At 47.4% G+C, this 25,120-nt stretch overlaps 1 protein-coding gene across 5 annotated transcripts in view; it reads left to right on the top strand.

Annotated features, from left to right (window-relative positions):
• CACNA1F (calcium voltage-gated channel subunit alpha1 F) overlaps positions 1-25,120 on the top strand; it is a 562,890-nt gene that overhangs the window by 87,485 nt on the left and 450,285 nt on the right. For all 5 annotated transcript variants that reach the window (XM_085629889.1, XM_085629888.1, XM_085629886.1 and 2 more), the window contains exons 7-9: positions 19,097-19,249; positions 19,919-20,115; positions 20,526-20,629. In XM_085629889.1, the coding sequence (XP_085486015.1) occupies positions 19,097-19,249; positions 19,919-20,115; positions 20,526-20,629 (454 nt within the window). The remainder of the gene's footprint in view (positions 1-19,096; positions 19,250-19,918; positions 20,116-20,525; positions 20,630-25,120) is intronic.

Below are 25,120 nucleotides of genomic sequence, written 5' to 3'. Positions count from 1 at the left end.
GGGGGAATCATCGAACCCATCGACAGCGCGGAGTGGTTGGCGCCTCTGGTAGTGGCCATGAAACCGTCAGGCAAGGTGCGTCTATGTGTGGACCTCAGAGAGTTAAACAAGTGCATCGTGGTAGAAAAATTCCCCTTACCACGCATAGAGGAAATGTTGGCCCGCACGAAAGGCGTGAAATGGTTCTCCACCATCGACCTGCAATCGGCATACCACCAGGTAGTGCTGCATTCGACAAGCAAAAAACTGACATCGTTCATCACGCCGTTTGGCTGCTACCAATTCTGCCGCATGCCCTTCGGTCTTGCCTCGGCAGCTGCGGTGTTCCAGAAGCTGATGGCCCGCCTATTCAAGGACATCGAGGGAGTGCAGTACTTCCAGGATGACATCCTAGTGATGGGGACCGAGCTGGAAGACCATGACAAGAAACTGTCGGCGGTATTGAAGATCTTGGAGGAGAACGGCCTGACGGCAGAGTGGGAGAAATGTCACTTCGGGATGACATCAGTCACATACCTGGGGCATGAGATAGGAGCGCAGGGGATAACACCGAAGAAAGGGAACGTGAAGGCCATCTGCGACGCACCTCCGCCCACAACGGAGAAACAGCGGCCCTCATCCTCTTAGACCTCTCCGCGGCCTTCGACACTGTCTGCCACCGCACCCTAGTGCAGCGCCTCAGCAATGTCGGAATCCAGGAGAAGGCACTGGAATGGATCGTCTCCTTTCTCGACGGAAGAACACAGAGAGTCCGCCTACCACCGTACAAGTCAGAGGCCACCGAAGTCATCTGCGGCGTCCCTCAAGGATCCTCGCTGAGCCCTACCCTCTTCAACGTCTACATGAGCCCCCTCGCGGCCATCGCACGCCAACACAACCTCAACATAATCTCCTACGCCGACGACACCTAGCTGATCCTCTCCCTGACCAACGACCCCGCCACCGCCAGAGCCAACCTGCACGAAGGGATGAAGGATGTAGCCAAGTGGTTGACGACCAGCCGCCTGAAACTGAACTCAGACAAGACGGAGGTCCTCATCCTGGGCTCCTCGCCCACCGCCTGGGATGACTCCTGGTGGCCCCCCGCCCTGGGCACCGCACCCAAACCGACGAACCACGCACGCAACCTGGGCTTCATCCTGGACTCCTCCCTCTCCATGACCAGACAAGTCAACGCCGTCTCCTCGTCGTGCTTCAACATCCTGCGCATGCTCCGGAAGATCTTCTGATGGATCCCCACGGAGACCAGGAAGACCGTCACCCAGGCCCTCGTCACCAGCCGACAGGACTACGGCAACGCCCTCTACGCCGGAACCACCGCCAATCTCCAGAAGAGACTCCAGCGGATCCAGAACACCTCAGCCAGACTCATCCTCGACATCCCACGAAACAGCCACATCTCTGGACACCTGAGAGACCTGCATTGGCTCCCCGTCAACAAAAGAATCACCTTCCGTCTCCTCACCCACGCACACAAAGACCTACACGATCAAGGCCCGAGCTACCTCAACAACCGAATCAACTTCTACGCTCCCAACCGCCACCTCCGATCAGCCAGCCACGCCCTCGCCGCCGTCCCACGCATCCGTAGAGCGACAACAGGAGGAAGGTCCTTCTCCTACCTGGCCGCCAAGACCTGGAACTCCCTCCCGGCCGACCTGCGCCTGACCCAAGACCACCTCTCCTTCAGGAAGAAGCTCAAGACCTGGCTGTTCGAGCAGTAACGGCACCCCCCCCCTTAGCGCCTTGAGACCCTACGGGTGAGTAGTGCGCTCTATAAATGTCTTTGATTGATTGATTGATTGATCCTTGTTGACATTCTGTAGCAGTTGTTTAAAAGTGAATTAACCACGTATACATTGTTGAAAGTTACCACCACGCAGTCACCATCAATAGATTTGATAGAGCTGCCCACCCATCCCACTCTCCGGGCCATAATAATTTTGCTGGACAGTGGGTAGTTCCTCATTCCTGTAACCGTTAGGTGGTGTAAGAGCCAATGCAAACATTTCTCCAATAGCTGTGAGGTGGATTCAAGCTGATTGTCCCGCAGTGGAGGAATATTTGTCAAAACCAGGTCTAGGGGGTAAGCTGCCGGTGGAAGATGGAGAGCTTGTTGTGCTTGGTTTCCTGCGCTGACCCTCAGTCTAGCTTTTATTTGATTTGTGTGTACTTCAGGGCCAGGGACCCCCCAGGGGCTCTGAATCCCTGGTGTGCTGAGCCCATTGTGCCCTGTGGTAGTAAGGTTTGGCCCTCTGTAGGCATTTCATGGAGGGGGATGGCGGTAGCTGTAGAAGACAACCCACCGGGCAGTATGACCGAGGTTTCTAAGGAACATGCCGAAGGCGGCTCAGACACGCCCTGGTTGATGTGAACCTGAGGTCGAGTTTTGTCCGCAATGAAATATACGGGCTCCATACGCGGGGGCTCAAGGCAGCGGTAGTGCGCTGCGTTTTGGCCCTCAAGGCCGGCTAGTCGCTCTCCATTGGCTGTTAGTTTAGTCAGGATTGGCTCCAGCAAAGAGGACATCAAATTACTCCAACCCAGAAAGCGTCATCCACTGTTACAGATGGGAATGCGGTGTTTGCACTGGGTGATAATAGGGGACTCTCTCTGGGCGTCTTGGAGTTTCCGCTCTTGGTGTTCGGGGCTCGAGTCGGTTTTCTTAGCTTGGGCTTAGGCTTCGGGATTCCACCGCCCCTTCGTCGCTTTGCTGGTGGGTCATTGGAAGAGTCAATGCGAGGGGAATGCTCAGGCCCCCTTCTAGTTACGGCAGATTTCGCTGGTGAGAATGACAGAATTTCCACCCCAGTACATAATGGGTTCGGGGATGTTGTCATTTGTAAGGACTGAGTACGGGGGACTCCTCTAGGGCACTCCCTGTGGGTGACCTCTGTGGGAGAAGGAAGGGTTCCAGGGATAGTCGCATTTGGGTGAGTTTGATTTCGTGGGTAAGTATGCTTGCCGCTCTGGACAAAAATGCATCCAGCCTTGCTACTGCCCCCCGCTTTCTCCATGTGTCGTTTACTCTTCACCATCGTGTCAATAAAAAAGCTGAAAGCACAGTACCTTGTATTGGGCTCTGGACTTTAGAGGGGGTGCCCAGCCCAGCCTCCACCCGGCTCCTCCGGGCGTGGACGGGCCCACCCTTGGATCACTGGTGAGTGGCTGATTGGGTAGGCGTCTACGGTGTGCCACGGGCCGGCGTCTCCGATTTAGCACATTTGGCAGCGCTGAGATGCTGGGGGTTGTAGTCTGTCCAGCAGCGTTCTCCTCGGGTGTCCCTGGGTGGAGCAGTGGTGGTATGGTGCTGCGGGACCTGCCGGTACAGTGGTGAGTGGTTGAGTGGCCAAGCGTCTAAATATGGTTTAATTTGAGTGGGAATGGTAAATATACCCCTGTTAAAGTCCAACACTTTCCCCAGTGTAGCTTATATTGGAATGGGAATAGTAAATACAACCCATTCAGTGCCCAACTCTTTCCCCACTGTAGCTTTGAGTGGAACGTGAATAATAAATCTGACCCTTTCAAATGTTCTCCAATGTTGCTTGGATTGGAGTTTGAACGGTAGATATAACCCCATCGATATCCTGCACTGATCCAAATGTATTTCAGATGAGAGTACAAATAGTAAACCTGTCCCTACTAAAGCCCTACACTTTCCCCAGTGTAGCCTAGATTGGAGTGGGAACAGTAAATTAACCCACCTTGTAGGTTAAACCTCTTCCCCATGTAGGTTAAGCTTTAGTGTTGTAATAATTAAAAAATATTTTTCCTTCTTTTATATTGTATATTTCTATAACAATTGCTTTAAATGCATTTTTAGAAATAAGCATTTTACATTTTGTTTTACTTTGATTCATATTTTTTTACTGTTTTAACAAAACATTTTACATATAGGTTTTGCAGTTTTACATACGGTAGCATTTCAAAAACACGGTTTTACAATACTTTTATGAATAAACCAAGATTTAAAACATTTTATTTTAACACTTTTACAAACACATGCCATTTTTTTAACTTGTGCGAGGTACTGTAACAGTGTCAGTCCTTTATAAGATATTTTCATTTCCTGACTTTGGAACATTTATCTCAATTTCTATAACATTTGTAAACCTTTTTATAACTTTTTTCCAGCGCACATAAGTTATTATTAAAGTCTATTATTCATTTTCCTTTGTGTTATATGGCTAGGTAGTCTTTTTAAATGTTTATTTAGTGGCCACTTTTTACCACTACCTTTCTGTTTAAGGTTCTATTTGTGTTGTGTGGTGGGTAATTATTTGTTGTTTTTGTACATTGTTTTTGTCATACTTCATGATTTTCCCAGTTTTTGGATGCTTCTTTTTACAATAAAAAAAATAGGATTTGTTATATGTTAATCAATATTATTTAAAAAAAAAAATGTTGGTTTCCCTGGAGTGCTTTTATACAGATTTTTTCGCATTTTGGATTGTTTCCAAGACCTGCAATAAAAAAAGAATATATATATATATATATACATATTTTTTTAATTTTTGCGTTTTGGGTGATTTATTTCATCTATTTTCGTGGACGTATATGTTGGTGCATGTATTTGGTGGTTTCTTCAAGAGCATGAAAATAAGCAACTTAACTGTAAGGTTATGTTTTATTTTTAATGGTTGGGAAATGTTTATTTCTACTAAAGTTGGTTCTCTAATTTTATTGACTAGTTGTGTGTTATGCATTCTATTAATTTCTTGCTAATTGATTTTAGTTGTGTTTCTAAGAGGTGTTATTTGTATGGCTCCCTGTATATTAATTTAGCCATTAATAATTATTTTTAGTAATTTTGACTTTTCAGACTCACTAGATTTTGTTCTCAACGAAAAAACTGTTTTGTGACTGCTTAGTAACAAATATTAAAAGAATAACTATTAACAACCATTAATATTTTATTTATTATTAAATTAATTTGGTATATTTTTATTATGTACAGTTGTATTTTTGTATTAGAATATTTGGATTGTTATAGTACTGTTCTTGCTGCGGATCCTACATATGTTAGACCTTGTTTGTACTTTGCATTACAGTACTTCATACATTTAATTGGTTTGTTTTGATACTTTAGGTTTTAGTTCGGTTATAGTTCTATTCTGAGTTGTCCTTCTTGTAATATTTCTAGGAATCAGTAGAGTGTAGGGTGGTTTGAGCCTAGTGTCTCTTGGAAGGAGTTGTGCCACCCTTCCACCTTGTTGTTTGTTTTGGCTTGTTAAGCGTTGGTTCCGTCATATACGTTTCACCATGGTATATGATACTTGCGTTGGCATCTGTGAATGGAGCGGTGCAGTTGGTCCTATTAGTATCTTCAAACTAGTTCATTAAGAGACATAGTTTGTATTTTTGTGTTTGGTAATAAGGTGATTCTGTTAGGACTTTGTAATGGTTTGCTACTTCTGTTACTTTGACTTATTTGAGGGCAAATTGGGCATTTATTGGGCGTTTGTTGAGGACTCGACACTTAGGGGCCCATTAGGATGTCAGGCGGTGGCACCATCGCGGCCCTGGCGTTGCAGAAAAATGCCTTTTTCGGCCCGGGAGCAGCGGTCCTCACGCCTGCCATATTAGTATGGCCAAACATAGGCCATTTCCCGACCGCCGCGGTGCTGCGCGCACCGCCATCAAAGTGCGCCTGCCACCGCGGCTGTGGGAGCCAATGAAAACTCATCGCCGTGCGGAATGACGTCTGTCCCGCTCCACGTGCGGAATGACGTCTGTCCCGCTCCACAAATTAGGATGACTCACAAGCAGACGCACCGCAGCGGAGACACCGCCCAACCAGAGACGGCGGAAGCTCGACAGCGGAGTGCGAAACCAGAGTCCCGGTTACGACTGCCATGGACCCAGGTCTACACGTCTTTCCGGCGCTGTACCTGCTACATCACCAGGAACATATGGACGACCGCGGACGCCGCCGCAGGTACGCAACAACACAACACACAACACACAGGCTGACACAGGGTCCAAATCCACATCAGACACCCTAGGGGGGACAGGGACACATCCACAAGGGCACCCACACATCACCCACCTGCCACAAAGTCACCCCGCTGCACCCTGGACACACAGCTACCGCCACCATGCAGCAATGTCCCGGTCACATCACTGCAGTGGCGAACACAAGCAAATACATGCGCACAATGCAGAAGGCAGGGCCAGTGCCAGGCATGGGCAGGGCACAAAGACCACAGGGACACACACCCTCCCACCACACACTAGCACACCCCATGAAGACACATGCCATGTGCCCCTCCTGTGCACCCCATGCACAACAACAAGCAAGGTCAATACACACCCTGCACCACACAACAAACAATCATGGAGACACACACTGCAGGAGTGGCTGCACAGGAACACACAACACAGCACAGTAGCACAGGGCCAGGGAAACACACACACCACCACAACACCACACTCAGGGAAATAGAAATGAGGACAATCAACAAATGAACACATACAAGGAATTAACATCCAAATGGACACACAGCCTGCACAGTCACACATACATACCACAGACTGACACACATACACACACCACATGCCAACGGCAATGGAGCACAACAAATATGGAAACCAAATTGGGCTGCACATAAATGGAAGGCCATGGAGACACACAACAAGCATGTGTACATCACATCAACACAGGGAACAGAGCACAACACCCTCACACCATTAAAGCACACATGGCTGGCACAGTCAGTGAACTCAAACCACAGACAGCTCAGTGCAACAACACAGGGAGACAGCAAGGCAAACCACGTATAGGCACAAGGATGACAGGAAGGCCCTGAAGTCAAACTGTGAACAGCCACACATCCATACAACTGCTTCACAGGAGTACACCAGCATCACTACACACAGGGCCCATCTACACACCTCAGGACTGACAAACACCAGTAAGAAAGTACACACATACCCCATCACAGCAGCAGCATACAACACCAGAGCCAAACACACTGAAGGCTGGCAATACTTGACAGTCAATACACACACAAACAACCACACACCCTGGGGTCAGCCACAAACATCACACACACACAAGCACACACACACACACACAGGGATGCCACCACAAATGTGAAAAAAGTACAACAAACACATAACCCAACAGAAACACACACAGAGCCACAACAACAACAACAACAACAACAGACATGCCCTGTGGAGCTAAACTGGGGAAAGGCAATGGGAGCACAGACACAACAGGAGTGCACAACCTCATCACTCAGGAACAATGCACAGACAACATACCACAACACACACAAGAAGTGCACCATCACAGAACAACACAGCCACAGCAAACAAACAACAGATGCACAGGCAGAACAATCACATAGCAAACACAGCAGGACATCAGGGGATGCACACCAGACAATCACAAGGCAACATACACATAGCACTGCATGCACAACAAGCTGTGTGTGCACACCAACCATACCAGACACACAGACATCAGTAACAGAACAGCAACCCACACAACACTATACAGCACAGCACAAAGACAACAACACACCCAGGAAGTGAAGCAAAAACATAAACAACACACATACACCGAACACAACATCCACTAGATGCACAAGTCTGGGACACAAATGTGGAAACAACTTGACCAGAGGACTGGGCAGCACACACAGTTGAACTGCATAGGAGCAACCATGACTTACAAACAGCACCAAAACATCACACATGACTCATTGGGGAAATGCCCTGAGTGACACATTGACCCTGGACAAAGAACTGCACCACAAAGCACAGTGTCACAAATGTAGTCATGGGGAGGCACACACACATAAACCAAGGGGACAGCTGAAACCAAAGTGAAGTGTACTGCACGTCAGTAGGGGACATGGCAGGAGTGTACCATACACAAAGAGAGGGAGGGCCTCCAAAACATTCCTCAGGTGGACCAGGTAATCCTCCCAGGTGGAGCTAAAGACAGTAATATCATCTAGATATGCTGCACTAAAGTCTTCCAGGCCTGTAAGGACTTGATTCATCAACCTTTGGAAAGTGGCAGGTGCATTCTTCAAACCAAAGGGCATTACCACAAATTGATAGTGCCCACTAGGGATAGAAAATGCTGTCTTTGGCTTTGCATCATCAGCTAGTCTGATCTGCCAGTAGCCAGCTGTCAGGTCAAATGTGCTTAGAAACTTGGCTAAGGCCAAAGTATCTATTAGCTCATCTGCCCTGGGGATGGGATGGGCATCAGTCCTAGTGACTGCATTGAGACCCCTGTAGTCTACACAAAACCTGATCTCTCTTTTTCCACCACTGGTGTGAGGTTTAGGTACCAGGACTACTGGACTAGCCCAAGGGCTAACTGAGGGTTCAATCACACCCAAATCCAACATCTTTTGGACTTCTGTCATTATACAGTCCCTGACATGGTCAGGTTGCCTGTAGATCTTATTCTTCACAGGTAGACTGTCCCCAGTATCCACTTCATGAGTGCACCAGGTGGACTTGGAGTCAGAGAAAACATATGTCTGAACTGGCTGAGAAGGTTTCTGTAGTCAGTTTGCTGCTGGGCAGTGAGGCTGCCTCAAAAATCAGATAGGAGGGAGAAAGAAGGGCTTAGGTCCACTCAGCTTCCTTATCTCAATATATCAAAAAATCAATGGGAGAGTGGATCACTGGTCCTGGGAGAACCAGGGTATTGCATGGTTAGTACTTTGTACTGTTTAAGAAACCCTCATTCATGTTTGGTAAAGGATCGAGATTAGCGGTATATCTTGATTCTCCGCTAGATTTGTCATTAACGTGATCGCATAATCATTGGGTTAATCCAATGCTTCCTCCACCCGGAGGCTTTTACCACTGGTGGTTACAGTAGTGATCGTGAATAAAAAAGGTGAGGTGATTGTGGTGAAAAGGTGTTGTTTAAAAATCTCGTAAAGCCAGTAGATTTCTTTATTGGTACTGGATTCGGGATAGGTTTAAAAAAAAAAAATTCCTGTAATTGTGCACACATCAGACTTATTATGGTCTAGTGCACTTTTAAAATTAGTGTCCAAAAAAGGTCGACATGTTTCAGCCCTCGTCAGCCCCGAGGGGTCAAGTGGGCTTTCTTCAGGACCTGGTGCAGAATAGAGTGGCCTTAAGTTCAGGCACCCTTGTGGAAGTGCGGGAAAATATTGTTTCCTTTTTGGTCGCACATTCAATCTGGTCTCCTTGGTTTCAGGCCACAACGGGTACTCTAGGGGGGTCGCTTCACGCTCTCTTCGGCGTCGGTCTGGGACCTGTGCTGACTCTGCCTCCTAGGACCCGGTGAAGACCAAATTCCCCGGGTCCTAGGAGGCAGAGTCAGCACAGGTCAGGTCCCAGACCGACGCCGAAGAGAGCGTGAAGCGACCCCCCTAGAGTACCCGTTGTGGCCTGAAACCAAGGAGACCAGATTGAATGTGCGACCAAAAAGGAAACAATATTTTCCCGCACTTCCACAAGGGTGCCTGAACTTAAGGCCACTCTATTCTACACCAGGTCCTGAAGAAAGCCCACTTGACCCCTCGGGGCTGACGAGGGCTGAAACATGTCGACCTTTTTTGGACACTAATTTTAAAAGTGCACTAGACCATAATAAGTCTGATGTGTGCACAATTACAGGAATTTTGTTTTTTAAACCTATCCCGAATCCAGTACCAATAAAGAAATCTACTGGCTTTACGAGATTTTTAAACAACACCTTTTCACCACAATCACCTCACCTTTTTTATTCACGATCACTACTGTGACCACCAGTGGTAAAAGCCTCCGGGCGGAGGAAGCATTGGATTAACCCAATGATTATGCGATCACGTTAATGAAAAATCTAGCGGAGAATCAAGATATACCGCTAATCTCGATCCTTTACCAAACGTGAATGAGGGTTTCTTAAACAGTACAAAGTGCTAACCATGCAATACCCTGGTTCTCCCAGGACCAGTGATCCACTCTCCCATTGATTTTTTGATACAGTGAGGCTGCCTGCCAAGACTACACCATCAACTGACCCATCATCAGGGTTCTGAGAAAGCAGGTCAGGGAGTGGGTCACTCTCTTCCTTCTGTCCTTCATCAGTAGCCATGAGCAAGCCCATGTCTGCCCTGTCAACATATGGTTTTAGTCTGTTGACATGAAGTACCCTGTGGGGACTCCTAGGGGTTCCAAGGTCTACCAAGTAGGTAACCTGCCCTTTCTGTTCCACAATTGTATGGGGGCCACTCCATTTGTCCTGGATGGCTGCTGGGGCCACAGGCTCCAACACCCACACTTTCTTTCCTGGCTGGTAGTACAGCCTTTTGGTCATGCCAGGCTTTTTCCAGTTCCTGGCTAGCCTCAAGGTTTTTGTTTGCCTTTTTCATGTATACAGCCATCCTGGAGCGGAGACCAAGTACATAGTCCACTATGTCTTGCTTTGGGGGCTTGAGAGGTAACTCCCATACTTCCTTCCAGCTCAATTTTGTGCTGGATTCGAGCTGTCCCATGAAGTCTGTCGAGTGCTGCCGTGTCGGCGACCAGATTGGACCCAACAAGCCTTGGCAGCGGCAAGTCACTGGAAAGCAGAGAAAGGACTGCGGTGCAGACCAGCAAGGTCTGAGGGACTCACCCAGCGAGGGTAAGTCAGGGCACGTCTGGAGCAACCAGGAAAGCCCACTTAAAAGAGGAGTTGCCTTCGTGGGGACCTACTAGTCAACGGGCTAGCGATCGCGAAGGTCGCACTTGAAACTGGCCCACGGATCACTCGTGGAGTGGAGGCCAGCAATCTTCGGTGAAGGAAGTGCTCAAGGCTGGGACTACTCGGAACCCAAAGCACAACTTAGACGACGACCTGGAAGATAGTGTTGCTGCAAAGGTTCACGGTGTCCAGGGGTCACGGTTCCACGTCTCCCACGATAGCCACGGGCCTCATCTTCAGGACATTATATTAGCATGCCTGTATATAAGTGCCTAAGATAATTGGGGGAGTCCGAAAGGCCTGCCCCGAGACTGTGGGTGTGACAACACCGGATGCGGGAACGTCCGGGCTTGGAAGGGGCTCCGGCCGTCGCAGATATGCAGTACTGGCAGGTCGAGGATCGTAATGAGCAATAGTCGATGAATGCGCCGTGCTGCTCAGGGGGTCAGCATCCGGATGCTGACCCCCTGAGCAGCACGGCGCATTCATTGCCTATTGGCCATTACACCATCCGATCACACGTTGGTGGCTCTACTCCCGTGAATCCTTCCAATTTCTTTACTTGAGGCCATCGCTGCCATCGCGAAGTCGTATTACACGCAGCCCCTCCTGAAGTGCTCCCTGAAGTGCCCCTTTATCCTCGACCTGCCAGTACCGCATATCTGCGACAGCCGGAGCCCCTACCAAGCCCAGACGTTCCCGCATCCGGAGTTGTCACACCCACAGTATCGTGGCAGGCCCTTCGGACTCCCCCAATTATCTTAGGCACTTATTTACAGTCATGCTAATATAATGTCCTGAAGATGATCCACGCATTGCTCACTTGGATCGAAACGTCGTCGACACCTTAAAACACCTCATGCACTAAATGTGATGTCATTATTAACTGTGTAGAGACGTTACTTGCGATTTGTTTCCTAAAATTCATACTACTTGTCAACACAAACCGTAAGCGTTGCCTGAGCCTCGCTTAAATGTTCTCCCTATTTTACGTTTGTATGTTTGTGTAGTAGGATGCAGGCTTGTGTCCCACTTTTCAGTATTTGTGTTTGTTTATATCCAGAAAACTTGCTGATAAATTAAATATTGAACCTCTGTCCGGCTGGATAAGTTAACCAATACAGCACTGATTGGGTCTGTATTCATTTGTTACTTCCTATCCCTACCTCCCTAGGGACCATTCAGGATTGTTAAGGCCTGCCATATGAGTGACTTATAGGTTTTATGATAGTGATATAGGTAGCCTATACCACAGTAAGGGGTGCAAGCACACCCTTACCCAGGATGCACTGGCAGACCTGTGGTGCCATTTTGGAGTGCTTCCCAGGGGTGGCATAATACATGCTTCAGCCCATGGTAGGCCTCTGAGGTACCTATGCCCTAGGTACATAGTATAAAATTAACTAGGGGCTTATAAGGCACTCCAGAATCCAATTAGATATGTACCTAATGTACATGCAAACCATTTTAGAGAACAAGCAGCTAGGTTGTGGCCCTGATTATCAGTGCCACAGCCAGACTAAGGTCGAAAAACAGAGAAACACCAGCAAAAAGTGGGGGTACCCATGTGAAGCAGATCCTACTCTCCTACATGCAGTGTATATTACACTCCACTGGGATGCAGTATATGTTACACTGTACTGGGATGCAGTGTATCTTACACTACACTGGGATGCAGTGTATGTTACGCTATACTGGGATGCAGTGTATTTTACACTACTGGGATGCAGTGTATTTTACACTACTGGGATGCAGTGTATGTTACAGTGCACTGGGATGCAGTGCATGTTACACTGTACTGGGATGCAGTGTATGTTACACTGCACCGGGATGCAGTGTATGTTATACTGCACTGGGATGCAGTGTATGTTACACTCTACTGGGATGCAGCGTATGTACACTGTACTGGGATGTAGTGTATTTCACACTGTACTGGGATGCAGTGTATGTCACACTGTACTGGGATGCAGTGTATATTACACTGTACTGGGATGTAGTGTATGTCATACTGTACTGGGATGCAGTGTATCTTACACTACACTGGGATGCAGTGTATGTTACGCTATACTGGGATGCAGTGTATTTTACACTACTGGGATGCAGTGTATTTTACACTACTGGGATGCAGTGTATGTTACAGTGCACTGGGATGCAGTGCATGTTACACTGTACTGGGATGCAGTGTATGTTACACTGCACCGGGATGCAGTGTATGTTATACTGCACTGGGATGCAGTGTATGTTACACTCTACTGGGATGCAGTGTATGTTACACAGTACTGGAATGCAGTGTATTTTACACTCTACTGGGATGCTGTGTATTTTACACTGTACTGGGAAGCAGTGTATTTTACCCTGTACTGGGATGCAGTGTATGTTACACTACATTGGGATGCAGTGTATGTTACACTGTACTGGGATGCAGTGTATGTTACACTGTACTGGGATGCAGTGTATGTTACGCTGTACTGGGATGCAGTGTATGTTACGCTGTACTGGGATGCAGTGTATGTTACACTGTACTGGGATACAGTGCATGTTACGCTCTTCTGGGATGCAGTGCATGTTACACTGCACTGGGATGCAGTGCATGCTACGCTATACTGGGATATAGTATATGTTAAACTCTACTGGGATGCATTGTATGTTACACTGTACTGGGATGCAGTGCATGTTACACTGTACTAGAATGCAGTGTACATTACACTGTACTCGGATGCAGTGTTTGATACAGTGTACTGGGATGCAGTGTATGCTACACTATACTGGGATGCAGTGTATTTTACACTACACTGGGATGCAGTGTATGTTACGCTATGCTGGGATGCAATATTATGTTACCCTCTACTGGGATGCAGTGTATGTTACATGGTACTGGGATGCAGTGTATTTTACACTATACTGGGATGCATTGTATGTTACACTGTACTGAGAAGCTGTGTATGTTACGCTATACTGGGATGCAGAGTATGTTATAGTGTACTGGGATGCAGTGTATGTTACACTATAGTGGGATGCGGTGTATGTTGCACTGTACTGGGATGTGGTGTATGAGACACTATATTTTGATGCAGTGTATGTTACACTGTACTGGGATGCAGTGTATGTTACACTGTGCTGGGATGCATGTATGTTACACTATAGTGGGATACAGTGAATGTTATACTATAGTGGGATGCAGTGTATGTTACCCTGTGCTGGGATGCAGTGTGTGTTTCACTATACTGGGATGCAGTGTATGTTACGCTCTACTGGGATGCAGTGTATGTTACGCTCTACTGGGATGCAGTGTATGTTACACTGTAAAATGTAATGTCAATTGTTAATTGATACTTGTATAGCGCACTACTCCCCCGCAAGGATCTCAAGGCGCTTGTACGAATACCGCTGTGGAACCCATCCTGGCTTTCCCTGTGAGACGTCCACTCCTGGGCCCCCCCAAGGTGGAGGCCAGGCATCCTTAGCGTTGTGGGGGCCGTCGTGGAGATTAAGCAAGCTATTGCCCAGAGTTGCAGAGTGGGACTCCATGATTGGAATGGCACCGAGGCGAGAATTATCAGGTCCGTGGAACTTTTGAGCCCAAGACCCGCCGAGGCGGGGAATTGAACCCTGGTCCCAGGCTAGACCTCTGCATCAGGGTCTGCCGCTCTAATCATTGAGCCACACTTCTCCACTGTACTGGGATGTAGTGTTTGTTACGCTCTACTGGGATGCAGTGTATGTTACACTCCACTGGGATGCAGTGTATGTTGCACTTCACTGGGATGCAGTGTATGTTACACTGTACTGAGATGCAGTGTATGTTACACTATAGTGGGATGCAGTGTATGTTACACTCCACTGGGGTGCAGTGTATGTTACACTCCACTGGGATGCAGTGTATGTTGCACTTCACTGGGATGCAGTGTATGTTACACTGTACTGAGATGCAGTGTATGTTACACTATAGTGGGAGGCAGTGTATGTTACGCTATACTGGGATGCAGCGTATGTACACTGCACCGGGATGCAGTGTATGTTATACTGCACTGGGATGCAGTGTATGTTACACTCTACTGGGATGCAGCGTATGTACACTGTACTGGGATGTAGTGTATTTCACACTGTACTGGGATGCAGTGTATGTCACACTGTACTGGGATGCAGTGTATATTACACTGTACTGGGATGTAGTGTATGTCATACTGTACTGGGATGCAGTGTATCTTACACTACACTGGGATGCAGTGTATGTTACGCTATACTGGGATACAGTGTATTTTACACTACTGGGATGCAGTGTATTTTACACTACTGGGATGCAGTGTATGTTACAGTGCACTGGGATGCAGTGCATGTTACACTGTACTGGGATGCAGTGTATGTTACACTGCACCGGGATGCAGTGTATGTTATACTGCACTGGGATGCAGTGTATGTTACACTCTACTGGGATGCAGTGTATGTTACACAGTACTGGAATGCAGTGTATTTTACACTCTACTGGGATGCTGTGTATTTTACACTGTACTGGGAAGCAGTGTATTTTACCCTGTACTGGGATGCAGTGTATGTTACACTACATTGGGATGCAGTGTATGTTACACTGTACTGGGATGCAGTGTATGTTACACTGTACTGGGATGCAGTGTATGTTACGCTGTACTGGGATGCAGTGTATGTTACGCTGTACTGGGATGCAGTGTATGTTACACTGTACTGGGATACAGTGCATGTTACGCTCTTCTGGGATGCAGTGCATGTTACACTGCACTGGGATGCAGTGCATGCTACGCTATACTGGGATATAGTATATGTTAAACTCTACTGGGATGCATTGTATGTTACACTGTACTGGGATGCAGTGCATGTTACACTGTACTAGAATGCAGTGTACATTACACTGTACTCGGATGCAGTGTTTGATACAGTGTACTGGGATGCAGTGTATGCTACACTATACTGGGATGCAGTGTATTTTACACTACACTGGGATGCAGTGTATGTTACGCTATGCTGGGATGCAATATTATGTTACCCTCTACTGGGATGCAGTGTATGTTACATGGTACTGGGATGCAGTGTATTTTACACTATACTGGGATGCATTGTATGTTACACTGTACTGAGAAGCTGTGTATGTTACGCTATACTGGGATGCAGAGTATGTTATAGTGTACTGGGATGCAGTGTATGTTACACTATAGTGGGATGCGGTGTATGTTGCACTGTACTGGGATGTGGTGTATGAGACACTATATTTTGATGCAGTGTATGTTACACTGTACTGGGATGCAGTGTATGTTACACTGTGCTGGGATGCATGTATGTTACACTATAGTGGGATACAGTGAATGTTATACTATAGTGGGATGCAGTGTATGTTACCCTGTGCTGGGATGCAGTGTGTGTTTCACTATACTGGGATGCAGTGTATGTTACGCTCTACTGGGATGCAGTGTATGTTACGCTCTACTGGGATGCAGTGTATGTTACACTGTAAAATGTAATGTCAATTGTTAATTGATACTTGTATAGCGCACTACTCCCCCGCAAGGATCTCAAGGCGCTTGTACGAATACCGCTGTGGAACCCATCCTGGCTTTCCCTGTGAGACGTCCACTCCTGGGCCCCCCCAAGGTGGAGGCCAGGCATCCTTAGCGTTGTGGGGGCCGTCGTGGAGATTAAGCAAGCTATTGCCCAGAGTTGCAGAGTGGGACTCCATGATTGGAATGGCACCGAGGCGAGAATTATCAGGTCCGTGGAACTTTTGAGCCCAAGACCCGCCGAGGCGGGGAATTGAACCCTGGTCCCAGGCTAGACCTCTGCATCAGGGTCTGCCGCTCTAATCATTGAGCCACACTTCTCCACTGTACTGGGATGTAGTGTTTGTTACGCTCTACTGGGATGCAGTGTATGTTACACTCCACTGGGATGCAGTGTATGTTGCACTTCACTGGGATGCAGTGTATGTTACACTGTACTGAGATGCAGTGTATGTTACACTATAGTGGGATGCAGTGTATGTTACACTCCACTGGGGTGCAGTGTATGTTACACTCCACTGGGATGCAGTGTATGTTGCACTTCACTGGGATGCAGTGTATGTTACACTGTACTGAGATGCAGTGTATGTTACACTATAGTGGGAGGCAGTGTATGTTACACTCCACTGGGGTGCAGTGTATGTTACACTCCACTGGGATGCAGTGTATGTTACACTGTACTGAGATGCAGTGTATGTTACACTATAGTGGGATGCAGTGTATGTTACACTCCACTGGGGTGCAGTGTATGTTACACTCCACTGGGATGCAGTGTATGTTACACTCCACTGGGATGCAGTGTATGTTACACTGTACTGAGATGCAGTGCATGTTACACTCCCCTTGGATGCAGTGCATGTTACTCTGAATACAGCGATAGACCCCACACTACCCTTCTCCCTTATCATTGCACAGCTATTATATGGTCCAAGAGATGCTGGCATCGGTCAGGTGCTTTACCACCATGGCACTACCGCATGCCAAATGAAGGAAGGAATTATTTGGGTGACGTCCTGCCCTCTCATTGGTGAGATGGCTTGAGGTTCTTCTTTTTGCAACTAAGTAACCAATCCGTACACACCCTGCTATGAGCTACCAAAGACATCGCGCCCGGGGCATGTGCTCCCAGGAAACAACCCCTACTATCCCGGGGCGGATATAACAACACAGAAACAAAGGCACCCAGGAAAGACACCAAACACACGCCACATGAGAGTGGGTTATGTTACAAAGAACTAATCAGAACGTAGGAACACACTAATGTGCTGGGAGCAGGGATAGCTGTGTCAAAGATAGCTCTCAACAATCAACCTGGAATCGACGTGTAAGATTATATTGTTTCATTTTAAAAAATAAAAAAATACAGCAAAGATGGCATCTCAGCAAATTTCCATGGGTAACCAAAACATTTTCTCTTGATGAAGATAACACCCTTATCACCTGTCAGACCAAACAAGTGGGAGGTGACGGAAGTGCTCTCTGCTTTGTAACTGGGACGATGGCCTGTTGAGAACCCCCTGTCTCCTTCTAAGGTGCTGAGTAGAACCCAAAGGAGGATCGCTCCCAACCCTGCGGAAGATGCAAGAGAATGCACCTAGTGCAGGGAACCTGCTCAGAAACTCTCCACACTTCTTATTTCTTGGGCTTGAGCACAAGCTAATGGGTAATGGGGTGTTTCAAAGTACCCTGTGCACCTTCTTCAAGGTGTGCCATTTTGTGTAGGAACGCTGTAGGATCTGACAGCAAAGCCCCCGTCCCTGGGAGCGCTCCATAATGCCACGTGTTCTAGGTATCCACGGTGTCACCCCTCTAGACAGCTCCAGTCCCTGGGAGCGCTCCATAATGCCACGTGTTCTAGGTATCCACGGTGTCACCCCTCTAGACAGCTCCAGTCCCTGGGAGTGCTCTATAATGCCACGTGTTTTAGGTATCCATGGTGTCACCCCTCATGACGGCTCCAGTCCCTGGGAGCGCTCCATAATGCCACGTGTTCTAGGTATCCACGGTGTCACCCCTCTAGACAGCTCCAGTCCCTGGGAGTGCTCCATAATGCCACGTGTTCTAGGTATCCATGGTGTCACCCCTCTAGACGGCTCCATTCCCTGAGAGCACCCCATAATGCCACGTGTTTTAGGTATCCATGGTGTCACCCCTCTAGACAGCTCCAGTCCCTGAGAGCGCTGTATAATGCCACGTGTTCTAGGTATCCGCGGTGTCACCCCTCATGACGGCTCCAGTCCCTGAGAGCGCTATATAATGCCGCATGTTGTAGGTATCCATGGTGTCACCCCTCATGACGGCTCCAGTCCCTGAGAGCGCTATATAATGCCGCATGTTGTAGGTATCCATGGTGTCACCCCTCATGACGGCTCCAGTCCCTGGGAGTGCTCTATAGTGCCACGTGTTTTAGGTATCCATGGTGTCACCCCTCTAGACGGCTCCAGTCCCTGAGAGCACTCCATAATGCCACGTGTTCTAGGTATCCGCGGTGTCACCCCTCATGACGGCTCCAGTCCCTGAGAGCGCTATATAATGCCGCATGTTGTAGGTATCCATGGTGTCACCCCTCATGACGGCTCCAGTCCCTGAGAGCGCTATATAATGCCGCATGTTGTAGGTATCCATGGTGTCACCCCTCATGACGGCTCCAGTCCCTGGGAGTGCTCTATAGTGCCACGTGTTTTAGGTATCCATGGTGTCACCCCTCTAGACGGCTCCAGTCCCTGAGAGCACTCCATAATGCCACGTGTTCTAGGTATCCGCGGTGTCACCCCTCATGACGGCTCCAGTCCCTGAGAGCTCTCTATAATGCCACGTGTTCTAGGTATCCACGGTGTCACCCCTCATGACGGCTCCAGTCCCGGCTTCACGCCGCTCTCCTTCTCTCTTCCAGGTCTGCACATTGTGCTGAACTCCATCATGAAGGCCATGGTACCTCTGCTCCACATCGCTCTCCTCGTACTCTTTGTCATCATTATTTACGCCATCATCGGGCTCGAGCTCTTCATCGGGCGCATGCACAAGACCTGCTTCTACATCGGCACAGGTAAGACATGCACACGCTCGCCGACATGTAGCCGAACCCACTCCTTCAGTATTGGTCTTTTCAAAGACGCGACTGGCAAATGGCTGACACTGACCCAAATCCACTGATATCTGAAGGTAATCTTCCCCCTGGGCCGTACGGTTGTTAGGAAGGCAAAACTAATCTTGGGACCGGCCCAGTCCCACCATCCTTTGAGAGGCTCATACTGGGTTTGGGTGCACATAAGTGTGACATGCTGCACAATTCACTTTGCGGTATCTCGCATGAAATTTGAAAGTGAGTACATGCCTCAACTTCAAAGGTAACCAGGGCACCAGCAAGGCGACTGATTTGAGGAGAAAATATCTCCTTCAAGGCTGTTTTTTGCTCAAACCAGTCACCTGAGGTACAAAAATGCACAAATCTCGTGGAAAGTGAAAATTGCAAATTATAAGAGCCTTCTAAAACAAGTCTTTCAGACATACTTGGCCAACAGGAAATCTCTGGATTAGCTTCAGTCTGTTCTTCCTAGGGGTCCGATATTAGCACACATCCATCTGCTTGATCACACTGCTTTCAAGTCCCTCTAACACTATTTGCCTAGAACTACATGACCAGCCCCAGCTCTCGTTTTGTTGGGGTTGATCTCAATGAGATTACAGGAAAGTGGTGTTGTTTTTGTCATTTTAGACCTCCCCGCAGAGGAGGAGCCCGCACCCTGTGCCTTCTCTGGGCATGGCCGAGATTGCCGCTTGAACAGCACTGAGTGCCGTGGCAAGTGGGAGGGCCCCAACGGGGGCATCACCAACTTTGACAACTTCTTCTTCGCCATGCTGACTGTCTTCCAGTGCGTCACCATGGAAGGATGGACCGATGTGCTCTATTGGGTAAGAGCTGTCCCAACTTATGGTGTGCCCTTGGTGCACCTGTTGGGGGGATGAGGTAGAGCTACTGAGTTACATTGTTAGCCCAAATCTACTGTCTCCTTTCTACCCTATGACGCTCTCTTATCACCTTTCTGAGATGTTATTCCAGCCTTTCAGCACCCTTCTTCGCTCTGATGATCTTTCTGATGTGTCCCCCAATTCTGCTGTCTCACTTCTTCTCTATCATGCTCGCTAGTCACCTTTCTGAGAAGTTCCCTCAGCCCTACCAGCTTCTTCCTCCACTGTATGCCATCCATTCCCTGTATGTGGTAATACCAAAACACTACTGTCTCTTTTTCCCCCTATCACAGCCTCTGATTTTCTTTCTGATTTCGGTGCTTTGTGATAACCATAGTCTCCTCTCTCCTCAGATGCAAGATGCCATGGGCTATGAACTTCCCTGGGTCTATTTTGTGAGCCTCGTTATCTTTGGATCGTTTTTCGTTTTAAACTTGGTGCTGGGAGTGCTAAGCGGGTGAGTTCTCTGAAGTCTTCTGGTCTTGGTGTGTTCCTCTTTGCTTGAGGGTCCCCTGCAGTGTCAGGTTGTGGGCTGTCCATTGCTGAATTTAGTTGTTGTTTTGTAGCATGCCTGTCGTTTATTGTGTTGGGTCTTGTAGTTCTTCATCTGCCTTTCTTCTTCGCGGTGTTCATTCTCTTCGAGTATGTACTTGTCTTGAATGTTGCCACCAGGAGAATCTTGTGCTGTTGAGTATATACCTTCACAACTCAGCGTTCCTATCTTAGTCTTGAGTGTGCTTTTTGTTACTACCAGTTCTCTATTCTTCTTTGGTCGCTGTTAACATTGATTGTATTCATTTTCTCATCTTATATGTTTATTATAAAGCTGAACGTCCCACAGTCTACTGAAGAAAACCCCAACCAAATTGAAAGTAATCTCCCAAATGCATTTTAAAATAGGGGCAAAAAAGGTCTATCCAGGACATAAAGAGGTTAAAATTGAGGAGGAAAGATCAGAATGTAGAGGCCAGACTGGGACCAACTACAAGACTCACACCGGCTCAAGGATCGCCATAGGTGGATCCATCTGAAGCCTGCGTTAGAGTAGAATCTGGCACAGTCTTATACTCACACCGGCTCAAGGATCGCCACAGGTGGATCCATCTGAAGCCTGCGTTAGAGTAGAATCTGGCACAGTCTTAGACTCACAGCGGCTCAAGGATCGCCATAGGTGGATCCATCTGAAGTCTGTGTTAGAGTTGAATCTGGCACAGTCTTAGGAGCACTGAGGGAGAGGGAGGACTCGAGGGGGTTCTAAAGTGAGTCGACCCACCATATCTGTCAACTGATTCCAGGACTCTTCAGATGTAAAATATACGTGAGGTAAGTGGACCCCGCAAAGAGAGTAACCGGGACCCCTCCTGAAATGGAAAGCAAGGTAGAAATATTTGCTTCACAGGGTCCCACACAAAGTCGCTATGCACAGAGTATAGAATTTAAAATTCCGCAGTGCGCACCAGGGAATGCATTTTGCTCACAACAAATTCTTCATCCCAGATAGAGTCCAAAATGTTACAGTACCCATTGTTACCAGCAAACACCTTCATCAGTCTGCCCCATCCATTCCCACTGTTCTTGTTTGTAGGCTCTGTGCTGGCTCCCAGTTTAGCAAGTAACTCCATGTATGACTATTATAAACCACTCCCTTGATGCGTCCCTCATAAACCTGTAGGCGTCTTCCAATTTACATATCCAAACCTCTCACTTGTCTCAATGTATGGAGGTAAGCGGCTGATGGCCCACCTGAGTCGAAGGTCTCCCACATACAGTCTTCTCTCCTGCACTCCCACCTTCCCTTTACGTCTCGACAGTGGTGGTACACGGATCGCCCTCCCCTCTTAGTGTCCACACAGGAAGCTGCTGTGCAGACCAGATCTTCAGAAGTTTGGAGGCCAGATTCAAAATCCCAACCTTCCCTCTCTGATCTTGGCTGCATGACTCATGAACTCCTACAACATGGCCACCTGAACCCCCCTCAGGAATGTATAGATGTGCAAAGAGAAGCTAAGAGACCATCTACTATGACTTCCTATTCTTTGAAATGGAAGAGCTTCTGCGCCTGGTGTTCTCAGAACAATTTCAATCCTCTTACTTGTCAGGAAGAGGCTGTTCTTCCATATCTTCTCTATCTCGCTGAAGCGAAATTACACAATTCTTCTCAGAGTGCATCTCGCTGCTATCTCAGCTTATTAAAAATGCCCTTTACAAACGTTGTTTTTTAAGATTGCCTATCATCAAAGATTTTCTGGAAGGCATTAACGGGAACTTACACAGTATTCCATAGCAACACGGTAGAGATGAAGACCCATCCTAAATTCCTCCCTAAGCTAGTCTTGTATTTCCATGTCAATCAGACGATTACTTTACCTACATTCTTTCAAAGCCCCTCTTCTCCTGCAGAGAGGTCTCGCCTCACTCTCGATGTTATGAGGGTTTTGAAGTTCTATCTAGATAGGACAAAATCTTTAATGAAAATCAAAACAACTCTTTGTCGGCTATGGTCCTCTACGAACAATTATATGCAAATTCCAAACCATCCTTGTCTAGTATGATTGTCTCCTGCATAATCCTTTGTTATCAAAAATAAAACAAACCCCTCTCTGGTAAACCGAGGGCCCACTCCCCCGGGTATATCAGGTACCTCTGCTTGTCACAGGAATATTCCAATTGCTGAGATATGCAAGACTGCAACTTGGAGATCGGTTCACACCTTCATGAGACACTGTTGTCTTTATTCAGATGTTAAGGCTGATGCCCAAGTGGGGCAAGCATCGCCAAAGCATTTTTTTTGCCTAATTTTACTTTTCTCCTTTTAGCCTTCATGGAATCTCTGAGGGATGAACTTGCTAATATGGTCAGTGCTTATGTTTATCAGTGCAGATCCCTTGTGAGAGAGAAGGAATGGTTTCTTACCTGTAATCCGTGTTCTCTCTCGGGGGAATCTCTATAGAAATCATTAGCAACGCTCCCTCCTTCCCGGTGGAAGAGAGGAGACATGTATACCACTATACTGCTAATTCGCTTGTCAAAACGAACTAAGTAAACTACCACCTACAAGGCATGATGGGACACTGGAGGTCAGGAGGTCCTTAAAGGCGCAGTGTCCTATTTACATTGTTTCACTGCTGCAGTCTATTCAGGCTACGAGCTATGTATTATTCTGTATCTTACTTTAAAAAGAAGTAAAAAGTGTTTGTGAAGGACTTTTTTAAAGGTCACTTTTCATTTTGCTCAAGTGACCTTTGTCCCTCTGCGGGAGTCCTCAGAGCATGACGTAGGGGCTGGTAGAGGGTGCAGTCTCCCCTGGTCCTCACCTCATGAGCCAGGGAACCTCTGCGTCTGCGGTGCCCCACTTGCCCATGGAGGTGAATCGTGTGTGCCTGGAGCGGGTCTTGCAGTGGCGACACCTCTTCGGGTCATGAGAGTCTGGCACACATAAGATACGGATCTGTGGGTCTGTTTTTACCATTTTTCTGCTGCATTCTGGGCAGTTTGCAAAAAGAGATGGCATTTTGCAAAATATTAGATACATTTCCTGTCAGTAAATTATCTAAAAATTCTCTACGCCCTAAAGGACATCAAGCAAATCCGCTTTTAAAAGCCTAAGATGAAAATTATTGTGGAAAAAACTTTTTAAAATGCTGAGCTCTGTCCAAGGATCCTGTCAGCAGGAGCAGGAAATAAGATCTGAGTAAACTGCCCCCTACAGGGTATGATGGGACACTGGAGGTCAGGAGGCCCTTAAAGACGCAGTGTCCAATTTACATTGTTTCAATGCCGCAGCCTATACGAGCTACACTGCTGTGTATTACTCCTTTTTTTACTTTAAAAATAAGTAAAAAGTGTTTGTAAAGGACTTTATTAAAAGGTCATTTTTCATTTTGCTTAAGTGACTTTTAAGGGTATGACCCTTTTTTCTTCTATATTTTAAAGTCATTCAATAAGATTGGCCATATAGCCCGTTTCTTAAGGCTGCAACATTGAACATGCCTGCCACATGTGTGTCCTAGCCTTTCGGAAGAAATGCAAAGTAGATGTGACTTTGAAAGATCTGCTCCGGGCTCCCCGTGCGTGGATGGGACTATTCAGTGCTTATGATTTCAATGGAGATTCCCCTGAGAGAAAACTAGGATTACAGGTGAGACACCATCCACTGCCCTTCATTCATGGATACTGCTTCCAGCCGCTTGAACAGAGGCATCTTGAGAGCGGAGTTCTTCCGCTACTGGAAACTTCTGCCGTTCGTACCAAGCCAAGGGTGTTGCTCATCCGGATGAGAGGAATCTGCCGTTGTTCCAGGAGCCTATGATTAGTGTCTGGTGATGTTTACGTATATTGGGGAACGTCTAATCTTCAACAGACCATGGCAAGCTACCTTCCTGCATGTAATAGGCTATAATAAGGTGCAAGAATTATGAGATTCTGTGGCAGGTTTTTCATAATTAAAGAGTCGCAGCATTTACCTCATAACCCATCATCTGTTGCATAGTCTGCCCCTTCACAAACATTGACTGGTCATGTTTCAGCGGTATTTGTCACAAAAATAACTTGATGGGGTCCATGCCACCTTGGCGTCGAAGCAGCTCTTCTGATCGTGCTTCTTCACCACAACCCAGTCCCCGTTGTAGCGGAGCTCTTCCCTTGCTGAGGGTCTCTTCAACTTAGGGAGAGAGAGAGAGAGCTTACAATATCAGCCAAATCTTTGCAAAAATGAAGTGCAAAGTTATCAGAAGTGTTCAGAAGTGCAGCCGAAGGAATATCAGGAACTCGCATTTCTCTACTCGTGACCACTTCATGAGGCGAGAGACCACTCACAATTAGTAAATGTGTTTCTCATGCTCATCAGAACCACTGTTAAGGCATCTGGCCATTTTGGTGATATTGAATTACACATTTTGGATAACTTTGACTTGAGAGAACCATTAACTCTCTCAATCACACCAGATGC

This window comes from Triturus cristatus, chromosome 10, assembly GCF_964204655.1.
Source record: "Triturus cristatus chromosome 10, aTriCri1.1, whole genome shotgun sequence".
NCBI lineage: Eukaryota > Metazoa > Chordata > Amphibia > Caudata > Salamandridae > Triturus > Triturus cristatus.
This window is presented reverse-complemented; position numbering and strand designations above follow the sequence as displayed.